Source organism: Eschrichtius robustus, chromosome 6, assembly GCF_028021215.1.
Source record: "Eschrichtius robustus isolate mEscRob2 chromosome 6, mEscRob2.pri, whole genome shotgun sequence".
NCBI lineage: Eukaryota > Metazoa > Chordata > Mammalia > Artiodactyla > Eschrichtiidae > Eschrichtius > Eschrichtius robustus.
Window position 1 is genome coordinate 141,309,988 of NC_090829.1, and position 20,912 is coordinate 141,330,899.

General features: G+C 36.0%; 1 protein-coding gene across 3 annotated transcripts in view; it reads right to left on the reverse strand.

Moving 5' to 3' along the window:
• BRWD1 (bromodomain and WD repeat domain containing 1) overlaps positions 1-20,912 on the reverse strand; it is a 131,840-nt gene that overhangs the window by 89,432 nt on the left and 21,496 nt on the right. For all 3 annotated transcript variants that reach the window (XM_068547101.1, XM_068547099.1, XM_068547098.1), the window contains 4 exons: positions 13,542-13,692; positions 11,368-11,466; positions 10,873-11,033; positions 9,493-9,714 (listed from right to left, as the gene is read on the reverse strand). In XM_068547101.1, coding sequence (XP_068403202.1) covers positions 9,493-9,714; positions 10,873-11,033; positions 11,368-11,466; positions 13,542-13,692 — 633 coding nt within the window. The remainder of the gene's footprint in view (positions 1-9,492; positions 9,715-10,872; positions 11,034-11,367; positions 11,467-13,541; positions 13,693-20,912) is intronic.

The following is a 20,912-nucleotide window of genomic DNA, read 5'->3' on the forward strand; positions in this document are numbered from 1 at the left end:
ATTTAAATAACAAAACCATAAAAGTATTATAAGAAAACACAAAAATTATATCGTAACTTCGGAACAGGGCTAACATTTGCGCTACACAAACAAGCTAGAGAAAGCAAGATCAATTTGGTCCAGAGACATCCTGGACCAAAGGCAGCTTTTAAGGCAGCTTAAAAGACAGAAAAATATAAGGAAAACAAGAAAAACGCACTAGGCAAAGGAATAAGATGAACAAAAATACAAAAGTGAGAGGGAATGTGATATGTGATAGTTAACAGAAAGATGTGTAAGACTAAGTGTTCATTTTGGAAGTGGTATGGAAATGGGTTAAATGGACAGAAAATCTCGACCCAATAAGAGCAAGTTAAGAGGTTAACTGTAGTTCTCAAGCAAAACACTGAAGGCAACCCAAAGATCTGTCTGACAGCAGTATACAATATTGATGAAAAGGAACAGATAAGATAAAGAACCAAGAATCAATCCAATTGATCCAAGAACCTTAACTGGAGGGCAGTACCCCCTACCTTCATGAAAGAAGCAACACAAATTGCTGACTCATGAGACATTCAAGATAAAGGAGCTTAAGCAAAAGGAAGACCAGTATTGCCATTAAGAGAAAGGAAGTGTTGGGAAGAAATGGGTTGGTTTTGTTTTTCCGTATGATTTACATACTTACTTATCATTACATGCCAGAGAGACATAGTTTATTATCTCCGTTTCATGCTTTTTCCCAAGGTTATATACACTTTGTAAGAGAGATAGGATCTGAACCTATGACTTCTTCAGTGAAGCTTCTTCTAAGCTCCTTCTCTTCGAATATATGAAATGAACGGTTTTTTAAGTGATTATTTACATCTAAGTAGATATGTTTCAGAACATGGACTAACAATGAGTTTTAGAGAATATCCCATTAAAAGTAATAACTGAAATTATATTAACAATTGGATATTCTTGTTAATTAAAATTAAAACAAGGTAAAATTTGTAACCTTGCAAACAGAGTACTTTAAGAATTTTAATTAAAGTTAGTTAGAACACAGGTGACTTAATATGACAGATACACAAGTCGTTTGTTGCTCTCTATTTTGTCTCACTGATGTCTTTGTCTAGTCCTGGGTTGACACTATACTGTTTTCTCTATAACATCTTTTAAAGCATTTTTAAATATCTAGTATGCCAAAAAGTTGAGGGTTTTTTGTTTTTTTGAGGGATTGGGGGGGGAGGTTGGCTATTTGTGCTTATCTTTCTCTTTCTAAATGAACTTGATAACATGCCAAGTTCCACTAAAACAAAGCAACTGGGATTTCAAATGTAAATACACTGACTTTATACCATGATTTGGAGATGTGACATCTTTACAACATTGAATCTCCTGATTCAGGAGCATGGTAGACATTTTCACTTAATTAGACTATGCCCTCCCCACCACCCAAGGTTCTGTCATTATTTTTAAGACCTTTCCCGTCTCCTGGTAAGTTTATTCCTATGTGAAGCTTTTGTTGCTATTGTGAATTATATACTTTTTTCATTATGTTTGCACACTGATTATTGATGGTTTATAAGAAACTTTTGGTTTTAGGACATGGGTCCCATGTTTTACTAAGCTCTCAGCAGTTCTAATAGGTTTTAATAGAATTCACCAGGGAAATACTCTTAAGTTTGTGTTTTAAGAGATTTTTTTTTTAGTACCCAACAGGCACTTTTAACTTTTGAAGCCTTCCTTTTACTGTTTCTAAGTAACAACATTTCCTCAAATGCAGTATCACTGACATATAGCCATGTTTTATTAACCACCCTCAAAGCTACTCATTGATGACTGTAACATGCATCTCTAAATAAAGGGAACAGTAAGAACTGCAATTTCTCAAAGTCCCCTTTGGCTCTGTGATTCTGTACTGCAATCTCACATGTCTACTTCCAAAGTCAGAATAGTTTTCCTGAAATCACACATTCTGAGTAACTGTCTAGTATATAACATGTGCCTGAGAGCATAATAACTTCTACTTTTACAACTTATTCAGTGGCAAAATAAGAAGTCTTTAATGTATGTTGATCCTCTATTTTGCTATTAAAGAATGCATTATTTAAAGGTAGTAAGCTGTCCTATTAACTGTTAAAATGCAAATCTTTCCTGTGTGCTCACACGTGCATTCTAGACAGAGCTATTAGCATGGGGGAGTGGAGGAGGGGGTAAAATTCACACAACGTTAAATTCACCACTTTAACCATTTTCAAATGTATAATTGGGGCCTCCCTGATGGCGCAGTGGTTGAGAGTCTGCCTGCCAATGCAGGCGACACGAGTTCGAGCCTCGAGCCCTGGTCTGGGAAGATCCCACATGCCGCGGAGCGACTAGGCCCGTGTGCCACAATTACTGAGCCTGCGCGTCTGGAGCCTGTGCTCCGCAACAAGAGAGGCTGCGATAGTGATAGGCCCGCACACCGCGATGAAGAGTGGCCCCCACTTGCCGCAACTAGAGAAAGCCCTCGCACAGAAACGAAGACCCAACACAGCCATAAATAAATAAATAAATAAAATTAAAATGTATAATTAAGTGGCATTTGGTACATTCACAATACTCTGCAGCCATTATCACTATCTGGTCCCACAACTACTGTAAGATTAAACTGAAATCTGTCAAGGCATTTTCCATTGATTCTCTTGGCTTTTTCAAGTAGGTAATCAAACTGCTTGAAAAAAAAAAAAAAAAATGAGAATTTGGGGGAATTCCCTGGCAGTCCAGGGGTTAGGACTCCATGCTTCCACTGCAGGGAGCAGGGGTTAGATCCCTGGTCAGGGAATTAAGATCCCGCATGCCACACAGCACGGCCAAAAAAAAGAAAATGAGAATTTTTTTCTCTTTCTTTCCAATATTTATACATTTTTGTTTTTTCTTGCTTAGTAGTACTTGCTAATGTTGAACAGTTGCAGTGATAGTACAGTGTTTGTTCATTTTCCCCAAGTGTCACTTCGCAATATTTCAAATCTGCATAAGAGTTGCAAGAATAGTACAATGAACACTCACATACCAGTCACCGAGATTCACCAATCGTTAATATTTTGCCACACTTGCCCCTGGCTACTGGATGGACTTGAACCATCTGAATCTAAGTTGCAGACATCATGACACTTCAACCCTAAAATCCTCAGCATGTATCTCCTAAGGACAATGATATTCTCCTACATAATACATTTATAAGACTCAAGACATTTAATATACAATTAATATTGAAATTTCCCCCAATTTCTCAGATGTCCATTATAGGTTTTCTTTTTTTTTTCCCCTCTCTTAAAGACAGGATCCAAATCACATATTTATATCTGTCACATTTTTTACTTTCCTCATAAAATAGTTCTCCCACCTTTTGTCTTTTTGAAACTAAGCTTTTGAAGGATATAGATTGCTTTCATAAACTGTTCATTTGGATTTGTCTGACTGCTTCCTCATGTGATTCAGGTTAAACATTTCTGACAGAAATACTAACAGGTAGAGAAAGAATTTTAACTACAGATTCAATGCATTTTATAGTTACAGGTCTATTCAGATTTTCTTTCTGTGCCAGTCTTAGTGTTTTTCTGATATTTACCTATTTCACTTTTTCAAATTTTCCATATAAAACTTTTAAAATATACTTTTTAGTGTCTGAAGGTTCTATAGTGATTCTCTTTTTCAAATATGATAATAGTTATTTATGATATTTCTATTTTGATCCTAGATTAATCTCAGTCTTACACCATTTTTAGTATTTCATTCAAAGAACTTTTGGCTTTGTTGAAACTCTTTACTGTTATGCTTATTTTTTCCATCCTTAATTGTTTCTTGTCCTTTTTCTAACTTTCTGAGAAATACATCTAATCACTGAATTTCAGCCTTTTCTTTAATATATGCGTTGAGGGCTATAAACTTCCCTTTCAGCACCGCTTCAGCTGGGGATTATCTACTGTTGTATAACAAAGTATCCCAAAACTTAGCTACTGGAAACAACAATAAATATTCATTATTTCACAGTCTCTAGGGTCAAGAATTCAGGAACAGCTTAGCAGGGTGGTTCTGGCTCAGGGTCTCCTGAGGTTGAAGTCAAGATGTCAGCCCAGGCTTAACTGAGGATGGAGGACATGCTTCCAGAAAGGCCGACTCACAGGGCTAAGGTAGGAGACTCCAATTATTCACCATGAAGACCTTTCCATAGGGCTGTCTGAGTGTCCTGTCGACATGACACAGCGGGCATCCCTCAAGACAAGTGAGTCAAGAGAGTAAGACAGACGTTTCCATTCAAGTCAAGAGAATAAGACAGTGACTCCCACTGTCTTATAACCTTTCACTATCAAGCAATGGAAGTCACCCTACATCACTTTCCCAGTATCCTATAGGTTACACAGGTCAACCCTATTCAACAAGGAGACTACCAATGGGTAAGAGTATGAGGAGACAAGAATCACTGGGCACCATCTTGGTAGCTGGCTACCAAACTCTACATCCCACAAGTTATAATTATAATATTTTCATTATTAATCAGTTCAAAATATTCTCAAATTTTTATTGTGATTTCATCTTTGATGCATGGGTTACATAAAAGTGTATTGCTTAATTTATAAAAGTGAGGATTATTCTATTAATTCTGGCTGCTAGTAATTTCCAGCTTAATAGCACTCTTGGAGAATACACTTAAGATTATTTTCAGTATTTTCAAATTTATTGAGAACTTAGTTTAAGGGTTGGAATGTGGACAATATTTAGATAATAATCCACTTATGACTGAAAAGAAATGATGTGAATATAATACGCAGTGTTCTAATGTGTCATACAGATCAAGCTTATTATTTACATTGTTCAAATCTATATTCTTAATGACACATTGTTCTTCCAACTACTGAGAGAGACAGAGATGTGCTTATCGCCCATTAATATTATGGAGGTCTATTTTTCCCCATATGTTCTATTTTTGCTTAATGTATTTTGAGGCTGTGTTACTGAACACATACAAATTCAGAACTCTTCTTCCTGCCTAATGAAACATTTAATTATTATAAATTGTCCCTCTTTATCTCTAAAATTGGTATTTGCCTTAATGCCTTTTTATCTAATTATATTAGTATGCTATACCAGCCTTCTTATGGTTAATTTTTGGATAATTGTTTCCATCCTTTACTTTTTTTTACATCCAGACTCCCTATACCCTTATATTGAAGGTGAGGTTTGTTTTTCAATTATGTCTGAAATCTTTCTCTCTTATCTGGACCATTTAATGCATTTACATGTAATCTATGATTACACTGCCATTTAATGACATCCTAGTATCATCTCAGTACTTTTCCCACACTTCTCTTTCTTTCCTTTCTTGCCTTTTTATTATTCCATATTTCCCCCTCTATTAAGCTTAGTAGTTATATATTCTCTTGCTAGTCTTTTAATTATTTTAGAGATTACGAAATGCAAAGATCTAACAAATACTAAAGTTACCTCCTCCCTATATACAAGCTATTATTACTGTTAGTTTAATTCCATACATAATTTAAAACCCTAAGACATTACATTTGTTGCATGAAGTCAATGTTTATTTCCATTTGCCCACACACATTTTTTTCTTAATTCTTCGTTCTTTCTTACTCCAAGCCTGGGATCACACTCCTTCTCTGCCTAACGGATACTATTTCGAATTCTCCTTAGTGCTGTTCCATCACTAAGAAACTCTCAATTTGTCTGAAAATGTGTTTATTGTAGTTCAATGGTATTTTCTGTAGGTTCAGAATTCATGACTGGCAGTCATTTCCTATTAACACTTCAAGAAGAGTACTCCTTTGTCTATCAACTTCCACTGCTTCTACTGAGAAGCTAGCCGTCACGTCAGTTTTATTCCTTTTTTATTTTCCCCTCTGGTTACTTAAGATTTCTCTTTGTCTTCGGTTTTAAAGCTTGTACCGTAATGTTTAGTAGTTGTAGTTGTCTGTATATTTATTCTGCCCAGGATCCTTAGTGTTTCTTCAATCTGTGGCTTTATTTCTTTAGCGTATTTTGCAAAATTCTCAGCTATTATCACTACAAACGTAGCTTTTGCTTCATTCTCTCCTCTTCTTCAGGAATTCCAATTACACATATGGTATATATGTATGTATACACATGTGGAATCTTTTCAGCATTTCCTGTCTATTTCTTAATCTCTTTCAGTACATTCCAAACTCTTCCCTCTGTGCTTCCATTTATTTTGATTTCTTCAGTTGCATCTAATCTGGTGTTAAAACCATCCATTGAATTATTAAATTCAGTTATATGTTTCAATTCTAGAATTTCCTTTTTACTAACTTCTAGTTCTCTGATGAAATTTGCATATTTATTATGAATTTATTATGCATACATACTTCCAAGATATATCCTCCCCAACCCTACAAGTCTGTCAAAATTTCTGCTAAGCTTCTCAGCCACCTCCTGTGAAACTGGCATATGCCTTCAAACTCAAGTTCCTCTCCATGGGCTTTCCTTATCTCCCGTCTCTTGGTCCCATAATTTCTCATTATATTAGTACTTCAGATACTTTTTTCACCTTTGTCCAGCTTTTCTAGTTGCCAGCTCTGCAGTATGTCTTTTACTCCTGAAGAATGTTCACTTGATCCTCTTAGATAGACAAAAGGTTCTACCTCTAACCCAGTTAAGTCTAATACTAACATTTTTGAGAATGTAAATTATATTAAATGACACTGTATACTGCTACCCATGAGAAAGGTGTGTGCTAAAATACTGAAAGTGATTATTTCTAGATGGTAAGATTATGGAAGTTTTTAATTTTATTTGCTATTAACTACTGTCTAATTTTTTTGCAAACAATATTACTTACATATCTTTTTTTAATAAATAAAAAGAAAACCTTTACTAAAATTTAAAATGGTTTATACATGCCAGTAACAACAAGGCAAAGAACATGAAGAAGATTAATAACTAAAATCATGCATTTGCTTGACTTTGACTTCAGAGTAACCACCAGCAAGCACAGATAAGCCTTCTGATGTATAAAAACCTATCACCACCCAAGTAGAGTTTTTTGATATATTCAGTAGGTAGTAAACACATGTGGGCCCCCATTACCAAAAGAATGGGGCTTTCAGTGAAGACCAGAGCTCCACTTTCACACTGAAGAATTCCCTAATGGTTTTAAGACAGACACCCTCAAAAAGTATTATAAATGTTCTTATTTGCTGTTATGTTGCCTATAAGTTCATATCAAATAACAAAATAAAAAAAAATTTTTTAACCTGTGGAACATAGCTAGGATTTGAATTAATTTTTAACCTATGAAATCCTCTAGAGAACAATATACTCCTTGCCAAAAAATAAACAGGCAAATCAAAAATTTTGCTTACATTCTCAAAGTAAAACACAACCCCAATTATAGTGTCATCCTTCAAAAATAAGTCTGCAGTCTTTATTCTTCAAGAATATTGACCACAAGAGTTGAGAAAAGTCACTTTTATCACAGAACTTCACACCAAATCTACTTATAGACCACTTAACATATACCCTGGGTAAATTCACATATGAAAATGAAACCACTCTGCTTGTCTTACTCAAACTCAAATCAGAGGCACCAACATGCCTTAAAAGGCCTTACAAATCATTATCTACTAGCAAAACGTAATTTTCAAAAAAAAAAAAAAAAAAATGACTGAGTAGCACCATTCTCAGTACTAATGGATCTAAGGCAACTGCAGAGATCACCAGACATTCAATGCCTGGAAGAGCATACCTCAAGGTAACCAAGCCTCTCGATCAATGATCCTGAAAGTGTAGTCCCTAAAGGAGGAGCAGGACTTCCCTGGTGGCACAGTGGTTGAGAATCCGCCTGCCAATGCAGGGGACACGGGTCGAGCCCTGGCCCGGGAAGATCCCACATGCCACGGAGCAACTGGTCCCGTGAGCCACAACTACTGAGCCTGCACTCCAGAGCCTGCGTGCCACAACTACTGAAGCCCATGCAACCTAGAGCCCGTGCTCCGCAACAAAGAGCAGACCCCGCTCGCCGCAACTAGAGAAAGCCCGCACACAACAACAAAGACCCAACGCAGCTAAAATTAAATAAATGAATAAATAAATAATAAAATAAAAGATATAATTAAATAAAATTTTAAAAATAATAGTAATAAATAAAGGAGGAGCAGAAGCAGCACTTGGGAACTTGTTATGACGGCAAATTCTCAGGCCCGCCTCCAACATTCTGAATCAAACAAAATTTCTGGCACTGGGGCCTAGCAATCTGTGTTTTTTGGGGTTTTTTTGTCTTTTTTGTTTTTATATAAATTTATTTATTTATATTTGTTTTTATTTTTGGCTGCGTTGGGCCTTCATTGCTGCGTGCGGGCTTTCTCTAGTTGCGGTGATCGGGGGCTACTCTTCGTTGCCGTGCGCGGGCTCCTCATTGTCGTGGCTTCTCTTGTTGCAGAGCACGGGCTCCAGAGCGCAGGCTCAGTAGTTGTGGCGCACGGGCTTAGTTGCTCCGCGGCATGTGGGATCTTCCCAGACCAGGGATCGAACCGTGTCCCCTGCATTGGCAGGCGGATTCTTAACCACTGTGCCACCAGGAAAGCCCCACAATCTGTGTTTTAAACAAGGCCTCCAAGTGATTCTCATGCACATTAAATAAAACTACTGCTCTGGATCCAACAACCAACTTACAAGAAACACAAAGAAACATGTTATCTACTCCACAAGGAAGCAAACGGTACCCAAACTGTGGGAACTCTATAGATAAACCCAATTTCCTCAACAAAGAAGCTGCAAGTGGTTATAAAAAAAAATTGGACAAGACTGTGCAATTGTTTTAAAATTCTTTTAATCTATAGCAATTGTAAGGTACAGGCTTTGTCTGATTCCTAATTCAAACAAACTAAACAAAATAATGCTATTTATGAAACAACTGGAAATGTGAACATCAACAAACAAGAGTGATGATAATGTTTTTAATAAAACACAGTATGTCTTTTAGGAAGACATACTGAAGTTTTTACAGAAGAAATGATATGAAATCTAGGATTTGCTTTGGGTACAAGGTGAAATGGCTGAAGAAGAATTGGCCTGAGGTGATGGGCACACAGGGGTTCATCATACTATTCTGTCTACTGTGTATGTGGTTCAAAATTAACATCCCCAATGAAGGAAAAAAATTAATATATTTCAGCAAATTTAATCCACTTATCAAAATCCACAAGTCTTAAATTGATGATTTTTCTCCTTTAACACCATGAGTGTGTAATGACACTCATTCAGTTCAACTATAAACCTTAAGGAAACAATAAGTCATCCATCAAGCCTTCATATAAAGCTCTTAACTGCATTATATATTTGTTACATCACCCTTCTAAGATTCATGGAACTATGATTAATTATATTTCTCTTTATTACTAAATTTAAAATAGAGCATATAACTACTAAGCATCTTACTATTTCTCATCTCCAAAGAAAAAGAGTTTTAAAGGAAAAGGAGATAATACACAAATGTGCACACTAAAGCTGGTTTACCTGTAAAGATGTAATTGACCCCGTGTGTCCTTGGAGCACAGCAACTGGAGCACAAGTTCTCAAGCACCACACTCTAATTATTTTATCACAGCTCCCTGCAGCAATCATTGTATTCTCATAGTTTACTGCCATATCTGAAATTTCTGCAGAATGACCTCTTAATGTGGATAATAGGCGGCCATTGTGTGTTGACCAAATCTTCACCAAACAATCGTCAGAACCCTGAGAAAAAATACACCCAAAAATAAAATGTTAATACAGCAAGTCTTTTTCATCATTTAAAAAAACGCCATTTACATGTCACTCAAATTAAGTGTCTATAACTCCTCCTCTCTTTCCAACTGTAGAATATTCTGCAAATTATGAATCTTACAGCCAAGAACACTTACAATAGTTTTTTCTGACAGCCAAGAACACTTATAATAGTTTTTTTTTCAAATCAAATAACAAAGATACCTTGAAGTTTTCATTTCTATGGCTTAGACCTATTATAAATACTATTTTCCCCAAATTCTCTGCCATGTAATAAGTCCAACTAAAAGTTCATGGCTCACCCATTTCAATTAACAATGGTTAAATGTTCGTTTAGCTCACATCAAGCTAAATAATTTGATAAGTGTTAGTTAAGACTGATCTATGTTTCACAAGTTGAGGAAGTGGCAATTCCAAAAACAAAAAATAATGGGACTAGAACACGCATTTTAAATAACTAAGCAACAGAGTCTCAAATTTATAGTACCAGCAAGCATCCATCCACTCAGCAAATATTTGAGTATCTACTCTGAGTCTCAACAACTGAAAAATGAAATTTAAACCTCTTACCCACCCTAATTTTCCCTTAAAACATTAAAACGGTAAATTAAATTCCAAATATTTACATATAGTTTTACAACAATTATAAAATAATCTTTCAGTGTTAATCAATTTCCCTAGATCATGATTAATCAACGTGAATATGAATCACCTGTAGAGATTTGGATTTTGGGGGTAAGGGGGTCTTTTTGATTAATGTAGAGGGGGTTTTTTTGGATTGTTTTTGGTTAATACATACTATAACCTAATTCAGTAGGTCTAGAATGGGCTGGAGGGGAAGTATTAGGAATGCATATTTTTAAGCATCCTTGATGATCATGCTCAAGAACCACTGCTCTAAATCAGTGTATCACAAAAAACACACAAGGCCTGATTATCTGCATCTGAATCACTTGCAATATTGAATAAAAATGTAAATTCATGGGCCCCACACCAGACCTACTGAGTCAAAATTCCTGACAAAGAGGAAAGATAGAATCTACATGTTTTATAAGATTTTCTAGATAATTCTGAGGCACACTAAAGTGCTCCAGATAATACCAAATTGAGTTTAAAATGTTAACTCACTGTAAAGATTCTATGTCCTGTCCTATCAAATGCTACACAGTAAACAGCAGATAGATGTCCGAGAATCCTTCTGTGCATTTTTATATGCTGATACATAGTTCCTGGAAATGCTGTGCTAAAAGTGGAACACCCTGTGAGTTGTTTTCCTCGATGTATCTCCACTAGGAAATAAAAACAATGAAAGTGGTTAAGGGGGAGCCAGTATGTAAAAAGCTAAGAAAACCTCCAAAACAATTTCTAGAGGGTCACAGAAATCAATGTTCGAGAAATCCTAAAGACGAAGTTTCTTCCCAGTTCTCTTCTACTATAAGCACTAGTACAGACTTCTTATTAAAATAAGATTGTTTTCATTGACTTTTATTACTTTTAGTAATAATTTTAGGAATTTGAAACAACATTACCAGTACTACCTTTTAAGTTTTAATATAGCAGTTACAAAGTTGGTCAAGAAATTAAAAAATGGTTTTGGGCCTCTGAAAAGTCAACCTCACTTACCAAGATTTGGTGGGGAACCATAATTCACCGGCATTTCAGGAGGTCTTCCTCTATGAAGAGCAGCAAAGGCAGAGCCCTTCCAAACTGTGTGCCTGCAGTCTTTAAAATGAATTTTAGATACACATAAAATCTTGAAAGTTAACCCCAAGAAAGATTTTATAGAATACTTACGTATATTGTAATAAACTGTTTATTCAAAGGTTTACCAACTAATATACTTTAACAGAAAAGCCCTAGAGGTTTATTAGACTATTTCTGAAGGAAAAAAAAAAATTTAAGACATCTCAGATACAACAACAACAACTAACATTTGTGTAGCACTTTACAAGTTACAAAGTGCTTTCCACATACATTATCTCATTGAATCCTCACAACAACCCTGTGAGGTAGGTATCATTGCCAATTTACAAGTGAGGTAACTGAGGCTCAAAGGTTCCAGGACCTTTAAAGAGATCCACTGCAAATGATTATTAGTCAAGATGGACCATAAAACCAGATCTTTTGACTCCAAGTCCCACTCAGTGCCAAACAGGTTTTTATTTTTCATTGCAGAATTATACCTTACAATTATTAATGATAAAGGTCTTAATCACAACTGATCCAACTTTCCAAAACCGGAAATTTTTGTAAGGAAAATTTTAATTTTTTTGGTTTATATGAAAATCCTGACTTAATTAACTTATTGAAATGTTACTGAGTTTTAAAAATAATGATGGCCAATATTACCATGATTTTAATCACCTTAGAAAGTACTGACAAAATTGAATGGCTTTCTTCTTGTTTTAGGATCATAGATAATCCTTTACACAAGAGCATATGTAGGATCTGTTGAGTCTGAACACTAATTCTCAAGTCCTATCCCTCTTAGCAAATATACTAAGAAAAACTGTCTACCCCCTGTATAGCAGATAGCAGCAGAACACAGATTATGCTGTGCTAGAAATCTGCTTCTTCACAACTGAAAGAGGAAGGTAAGAAAGGCATTATATAAACCCTCTACTGAGCCTCGGGTGCCCCAAACTAACAGGCATATCATGTGTTACATGAATGAATTCATTACCACTATCATTATCAAAGAGCAGTTACAAGGCATCCTCTTGTGTCACTAGTACAAAACAGAGAAATATGGTCCCTACCCTAGGAGAGCTTGCTGAAGTTTCTTCTAAGGTCTGCCAGTTCTAAAGCAGTGCTCATCACAAAACGACATTGAGCTTGACACAAGTAAAGAAAACAGGAAAACAGGCTACCCAGGCAACTACTATATAACAACCTAAAACAGAATAATTACAAGGTGAATAGGGACACAGAAAAAGGAAGAATATGAACAGTTTCCTGATTCAAGCCACAGTGTGGCATGACCATAGCGCACTGAGAAACAACTAAAGCTGACAAACCAGTCTGGCATGGAACCAAGAGGAAGGGTTGTTCTTTCTCAGTCAAAACTTACACTGGTGGAGCATCTAAGAGGCAGCATCACATCAGCAACAGATCTTAAAAATAATCATGAGGGATGAACTTGACGTATACTCAGGATCAGAAGAGCCAACATTCTTGCCCAATAGCAGTTAAGCCACGTTGTATATACATAGATCATATCACATACATATACTTAGTCTAAGTAATTTATACCAAGCTAACAGAAAAAGAACAGCAATTCCAAACATTTTGCTACCACATAATTTCGCAAAAAAATTAAACTGGTGAAAAAGAACCATGCATTTGTACATTTTTGGTGCTCATTTTCAAACTGCTACCAGATTTAGAAAATCACTTCCCCTCATAAAAGGGCTTGCAGAATCTAAATATCAAATGAAATACTTCTAGCATTTAAAGAGTTTATTAGACACATACAATTACATTCAATGAAGTTATAAGTGAGCTACAAAATGGAAAAATAAGAACTCACATTGATAAAACCTCAAACACATCTCAGAATAAATTCAAGCTTTTAAGCTTAACATCTATACCTTTATCATTTTTTTAAATGCAGAAGGACCCATTAAACACTGATGTAATAAAATTCAACATCTATGCTAAATGCAGAGAATTTTATAGTCCACAGCATGGTTTTTAGTTACATATCACCTTTCTTCCACAATGCTTACATTACTTCACAATTATAATAATTATTAAGCTAGTAATACAAAGCAGAACACTTCTTCAAATTAAGGTACCTTTTGCTGTACGTAGCAAAGACTGCCTTCCTGCACCAAGTAAAGAAGTGACTCTTGAAATACTGGGTGGAATTTCTTTATCCAACATGGGACCGATGCGCTGGCAGATTTGCAACAGATGATCAGGAGCCACATGCTTATTGGACAAGACCTGATTGGAGAGCAAGTTTCAAAAACAACATTTTTTACAAGAGTTTCAAAAAATATTAAATACTTAGGGATAAGTCTGACAAAACATGTGAAAAACATGTACAAGGAAAACTACAAAACATTTCTGAGAGAAATTAAAGAATGAAATAAGCAGTAAATTAACCTACAGATTCAAAGCCATCCCAATCAAAATCCCAGTAGGCTTTTTGTGTAGAAATTGACAATTTTATTCTAAAATGCATACGCAAATGGCTTAGAAAAGTCAAAGCAGCTTTGAAAAAGAACAAAGTTGAGGGCTAACAATACCTGATTTCAGGACTTGTTATATAAGAACAACCGATTTTTGGCAAAGGTAAAAAAAAAAAAGATAATCTTTTCAACAAATGGTGCCAGAACAAGTGAATACCCATTTGCCAAAAAATAATTATAATATTAACTTTAGTCTATACATTACACAATAAATAAAAATTATCTCAAGACAGATCATAGATCTAAATGTATCATCTAAAACCATAAAATTTATAAAAGAAAACATTGGAGAAACTCTTTATGACCTGATGTTAGGCAAAGATTTCTAAAATGACACCAAAAGCATAATCCACAGAAGAACAAATCGATAAAATGGACTTCAGCAAAACTAACAGCTTCTGTTTTTTCAAAAGGTACTGTTAAGGGAATGAAAAGACAACCACAGACTGAAAGAAAATATTGGCAAAGGATATATCTGATAAAGGACTTGTATCCAGAATATATAAAGAACTATCAACACTCAGTATTTTAAAAAACCTAATTTTTAAGAATGATTTGACTGGACACTTCACCAAAGAAGACATACAGATGGCAACCAGACACATGAAAAGATGCTCAACATCACCACTAACTGATGAAACACAAATTAAAATCATAATAAGATATCACTACACACCTACTAGAATAGCTAAAATTAAAGACTGACCAGACCAAGATCAGCAAGAATGTACAGAAACTGCTGGTGGAAATGTAAAACAGAACAATCACTGTGGAAAACAATGGGGTAGCGTTTTTAATAGTAACACATACATTACCACATTATCTAGCTATAATACTCCTAGGTGTTTACCCAAGAAAAGTGAAAGCACACATCCACAAAAAGGTTTGTATGTGAATGTTGTTGAACAGCTTTCTTTTTAAGAGCCCCAAAGTGAACACAATCCAAATGTCCATTAACAGGTGAATACCTACACACATTACTGTATGTCTGTACAATGGAATACTATTCAGCAATAAAAAAATTTAATAACACACAATGACGTGGATGAATCTCAAAATAATTATGCTGAAAGAAGCCAGAAAAAAGAGCACATGCTATATGATTTCATTTATATAAAACTCCAGAAAATGCAAATTAATATATAGTTACAGAAAGCAGGTCACAGGTAACTGGGGGCTGGTAGGTAAGCAGGAAGAATTATAAAGAAGAGGAAACTTCTGGGTGTAATAGGTATGTTCACTACCTTCACTGAGGTGTTGGGTCACGGTACACGTAACACATCTAAATTTATCAACTTGAACACTTTACGTTCAGTTTATTATGTCAATTATACCTCAAAAAAAAAAAAAAAAAAAAACAAGAATACAAAAGGGACTTGCCTGGTAGCACAGTGGTTAAGAATCTGCCTGCCAGTGCAGGAGACATGGGTTGGAGCCCTGGTCCGGGAGGATCCCACATGCCACGGAGCAACTAAGCCCGTGCACCACAACTACTGAGCCTGTGCTCTAGAGCCCACGAGCCACAACTACTGAAGCCCGCGTGCCTAGAGCCCGTGCACTGCAACAAAGAGTAGCCCCCGCTTGCCACAACTAGAGAAAGCCTGCACGCAGCAACGAAGACCCAACACAGCCAAAAATAAATAAATTTAAAAAAAAAAAAAAGAACACAAAGGATTGGAACTTCCCTGGCGGCACAGTGGTTAAGATCACGTGCTCCCGATAGCCTCAACCACCAGAGGGCAGGCAGACAGCAGAAGCAAGAAAAACTACAATCCTGCAGCCTGTGGACCAAAAACCACAGTTACAGAAAGATAGACAAGATGAAAAGGCAGAGGGCTATGTACCAGATGAAGGAACAAGAAAAAACCCCAGAAAAACAACTAAATGAAGTGGAGATAGGCAACCTTCCAGAAAAAGAATTCAGAATAATGATAGTGAAGATGATCCAGGACTACGGAATAAGAATGGAGGCAAAGATTGAGAAGATGCAAGAAATGATTAACAAAGACCTAGAAGAATTAAAGAACAAACAAACAGAAATGACCAATACAATAACTGAAATGAAAACTACACTAGAAGGAATCAATAGCAGAATAACTGAGGCAGAAGAACGGATAAGTGACCTGGAAGAAAGAATGGTGGAATTCACTGCTGTGGAACAGACTAAAGAAAAAAGAATGAAAAGAAATGAAGACAGCCTAAGAGACCTCTGGGACAACATTAAACGCAACAACATTCGCATTATAGGGGTCCCAGAAGGAGAAGAGAGAGAGAAAGGACCAGAGAAAATATTTGAAGAGATTATAGTCGAAAACTTCCCTAACATGGGAAAGGAAATAGCCACCCAAGTCCAGGAAGCGCAAAGAGTCCCATACAGGATAAACCCAAGGAGAAACACGCCGAGACACATAGCAATCAAAGTGGCAAAAATTAAAGACAAAGAAAAATTATTGAAAGCAGCAAGGGAAAAACGACAAATAACATACAAGGGAACTCCCATAAGGTTAACAGCTGATTTCTCAGCAGAAACTCTGCAAGCCAGAAGGGAGTGGCATGATATACTTAAAGTGATGAAACGGAAGAACCTACAACCAAGATTACTCTACCCAGCAAGGATCTCGTTTAGATTTGATGGAGAAATCAAAAGCTTTAGAGACAAGCAAAAGCTAAGAGAATTCAGCACCACCAAACCAGCTCTACAACAAATGCTAAAGGAACTTCTCTAAGTGGGAAACACAAGAGAAGAAAAGGACCTACAAAAACAAACCCAAAACAATTAAGAAAATGGTCATAGGAACATACATATCGATAATTACCTTAAACGTGAATGGATTAAATGCCCCAACCAAAAGACATAGACTGGCTGAATGGATACAACAACAAGACCCATATATCTGCTGTCTACAAGAGACCCACTTTAGACCTAGGGACACATACAGGCTGAAAGTGAGGGGATGGAAAAAGATATTCCATGCAAATGGAAATCAAAAGAAAGCTGGAGTAGCTATACTCATATCAGATAAAATAGACTTTAAAATAAAGAATGTTACAAGAGACAAGGAAGGACACTACATAATGATCCAGGGATCAATCCAAGAAGAAGATATAACAATAATAAATATATATGCACCCAACATAGGAGCACCTCAATACATAAGGCAACTGCTAACAGCTATAAAAGAGGAAATTGACAGTAACACAATCATAGTGGGGGACTTTAACACCTCACTTACACCAATGGACAGATCATCCAAAATGAAAATAAATAAGGAAACAGAAGCTTTAAATGACACAATAGACCAGATAGATTTAATTGATATATATAGGACATTCCATCCAAAAACAGCAGATTACACGTTCTTCTCAAGTGCGCACGGAACATTCTCCAGGATAGATCACATCTTGGGTCACAAATCAAGCCTCAGTAAATTTAAGAAAACTGAAATCATATCAAGCATCTTTTCTGACCACAATGCTATGAGATTAGAAATCAATTACAGGGAAAAAAACGTAAAAAAGACAAACACATGGAGGCTAAACAATACGTTACTAAATAACCAAGAGATCACTGAAGAAATCAAAGAGGAAATAAAAAAATACCTAGAGACAAATGACAATGAAAACACGACGACCCAAAGCCTATGGGATGCAGCGAAAGCAGTTCTAAGAGGGAAGTTTATAGCTATACAAGCCTACCTAAAGAAACAAGAAAAATCTCAAGTAAAAAATCTAACCTTACACCTAAAGAAACTAGAGAAGGAAGAACAAACAAAACCCAAAGTTAGCAGAAGGAAAGAAATCATAAAGATCAGAGCAGAAATAAATGAAATAGAAACAAAGAAAACAATAGCAAAGATCAATAAAACTAAAAGTTGGTTAAAAAAAAAAAAAAAAAAAGATCACGTGCTCCCAATGCAGGGGGCCTGGGTTTGATCCCTGGTTCAGGGAACTAGATCCCACATGCATGCCGCAACTAAGAGTTCGCATGCCACAACTAAGGAGCCCGCGTGCTGCAACTAAGGAGCCAGTGAGCCTCAACTAAGAAGTCAGCAAGCCGCAACTAAGAAGCCCACAAGCCACAACTAAGGAGCCCGCCTGCCACAACTAAGGAGCCCACCTGCCACAACTAAGGCCCAGCGCAACCAAAACAAACAAATAAATAAAAAGACTCAAGAATCTACCATCAAAAAAAAAAGCGAATACAAAGGATACCGTGTAAGTTTAACTCATGAATACGCCTAATGTTACCTGATATGAATGTATCTGGCATAAACTTTAATGCTTCATCTCTAGGGTTTCTCAACTGTGATGCTACCAGCATGGAGGAAGTTCTGACAAAACATCACTGCACAGGACTGTCCCCACATTCAGGACACACAGTATCTCTGGCTCCCTTCCATTAATGCCAACAATATTCCCCATGCCATTCTGACACCAACAATGAATGCCCCACACATTTTCAAACTCCCTGAGAAACACTGCTACAAAGAAAATTTGAAACCGAGTTCTAGATCTTACTTTTGGTTCTGAATCATGAATTCAAATGTAAAATAAAACTGGATTCAATATAAAGTTTTTGTTCATAAGCCCTGGTGACATCTTCAACTTTCCAACCTGACTTGTTTCCCACCATGATAGATATTCCAAGACAAAACTCAAAAGATATATCAAAGCTCAGATAGACCTCAAAAAAGTATTTAATATTAATTAGCACTCTGTGCTTCAAAAGTGTCAGTACGTAAAAGTCCAAAAACTGATGTAAATAATTAGCTCATCATAAGAGTAGAGAGGAAGACTGGAGGAACTAGAAGTTAATTCCAACAGGATAAGGAAAATCACAGATCTAAGAACTTGTTAGTGATGCAAATCTGAAAACAAAAACCCAACTAAAGTAACTGTACTGACTGACCTAAACAACATAACTGAAAGGATTAAATATTTCAGAGAAAATGACTTTGGACAATGGCAACATGACTTCCGTAAGGTGGAAAATCATTCTAATAGTTTTCTTTGAGATTTCCACTATTCAGGTGGAGAGACAACTTTTAATTATATAACTGACTTTAAGTTTTGAGGTTACACAACCAACTCTATCTGAGAATGGAGACTTGTTTTTGAAAATCAACTATAAAAGATATGGATAAAAAGAAATTCTCCAGATAGAAAAGGTATGGATAGAAAATTTTAAACAGATTGCTTCTCACTCCTAGATATTTCATCTCTTACATGATATGGAAGGAGGACTTTACAAACATGCAATAAAAGACTGCCAGTACTGAAGAAGCAATAAAACTGATCATTAACTTAAAAGAAGAATTCAACATAGGCAAGTAGATACAGACAAAGTCCAGATACTATAGGAACATGGACTCCATCCGGCAGCTATTCATTCCCATAAAGAGAATTACAGATTCTCTGCTTTTCTGAGGATTCTAACGAAACCAAATCAAAGATAACATAACATAATCAAAGATCTCGGGGGGAGGATTATCCTATTTTTGTACAAAATAAGGTGTATCTGAAAAATAATATGGTTCTAGTCCCAATACAGACAACAAAAAAAAATGAAAAAATGGTCCTGAATTTTTAAAAATTAATATCATATTGACAAAAATCAATATAATAAATAGCTAATTTTCCTTTAATATTTTCAAGTCCTAGATATGAACGTTAGTAACAGTTTCTAACAGCAACTTCAATGAGTAAGCCACAGTTACACAAGGTCCTCAGGAGTGAAGTCAGAAACAAAGTCCCTTCAATGGTCAAAGAGCCCATCTCTCTACCATCTTGTTTTTCGTAGGCATATTCAGTCTCAGAAAGTTTAACAGCAACAATCCTAGAATCACTGTATTACTATCATTGTCACCAAATACTGCTGTGAGCATAGGCCCCTTCAAGCCCTGGGTAGCAGTTACAGAAAGTGGTAGTAGGGTCTAGATAACCTGACTAATTAACAAATTGAAGAAAAAAAAATCATATTAACAAATTTAAGGAGAAAACCCATATGATCATCTCAATAGATACAGAAAAAGCTTTGGACAAAATTCAACACCCATTTATGATAAAACTCTCCAAAAAGTGGGCATAGAGGGAACCTACCTCAACGTAATAAAGGCCATATACGACAAACCCACAGCAAACATCATTCTCAATGGTGAAAAACTGAAAGCATTTCCTCTAAGATCAGGAACAAGACAAGAATGTCCACTCTCACCACTATTATTCAACATAGTTTTGGAAGTCCTAGCCAAGACAATCAGAGAAGAAATAGAAATAAAAGGAATACATATTGGAAAAGAAGTAAAACTGTCACTGTTTGCAGACAACATGATACTATATACAGAAAATCCTAAAGGTGCCACCAGAAAACTACTAGAGCTAATCAATGAATTTGGTAAAGCTGCAGGATACAAAATTAATGCACAGAAATCTCTTGCATGCCTATACACTAATGATGTAAAATCTGAAAGAGAAATTAAGGAAACACTCCTATTTACCACTGCAACAAAAAGAAAAAAATACCTAGGAATAAACCTACCTAGGGAGACAAAAGACCTGTATGAAGAAAACTATAAGACACTGTTGAAAGAAATTAAAGATGATACCAACAGATGGAGAGATATACCATGTCCTTGGATTGGAAGAATCAATATTGTGAAAATGACTATACTACCCAAAGCAATCTACAGATTCAGTGCAATCCCTATCAAATTACTAATAGCATTTTTTACAGAACTAGAACAAAAAATCTTAAAATTTGTATGGAGACACAAAAGACCCCAAAGAGCCAAAGCAGTCTTGAGGGAAAAAAAATGGGGCTGGAGGAATCAGACTCCCTGACTTCAGACTATACTACAAAGCTACAGTAGTCAAGACAGTATGGTACTGGCACAAAAACAGAAATATAGGTCAATGGAACAGGATAGAAAGCCATGCACCTAAGGTCAACTAATCTATGACAAAGGAGGCAAA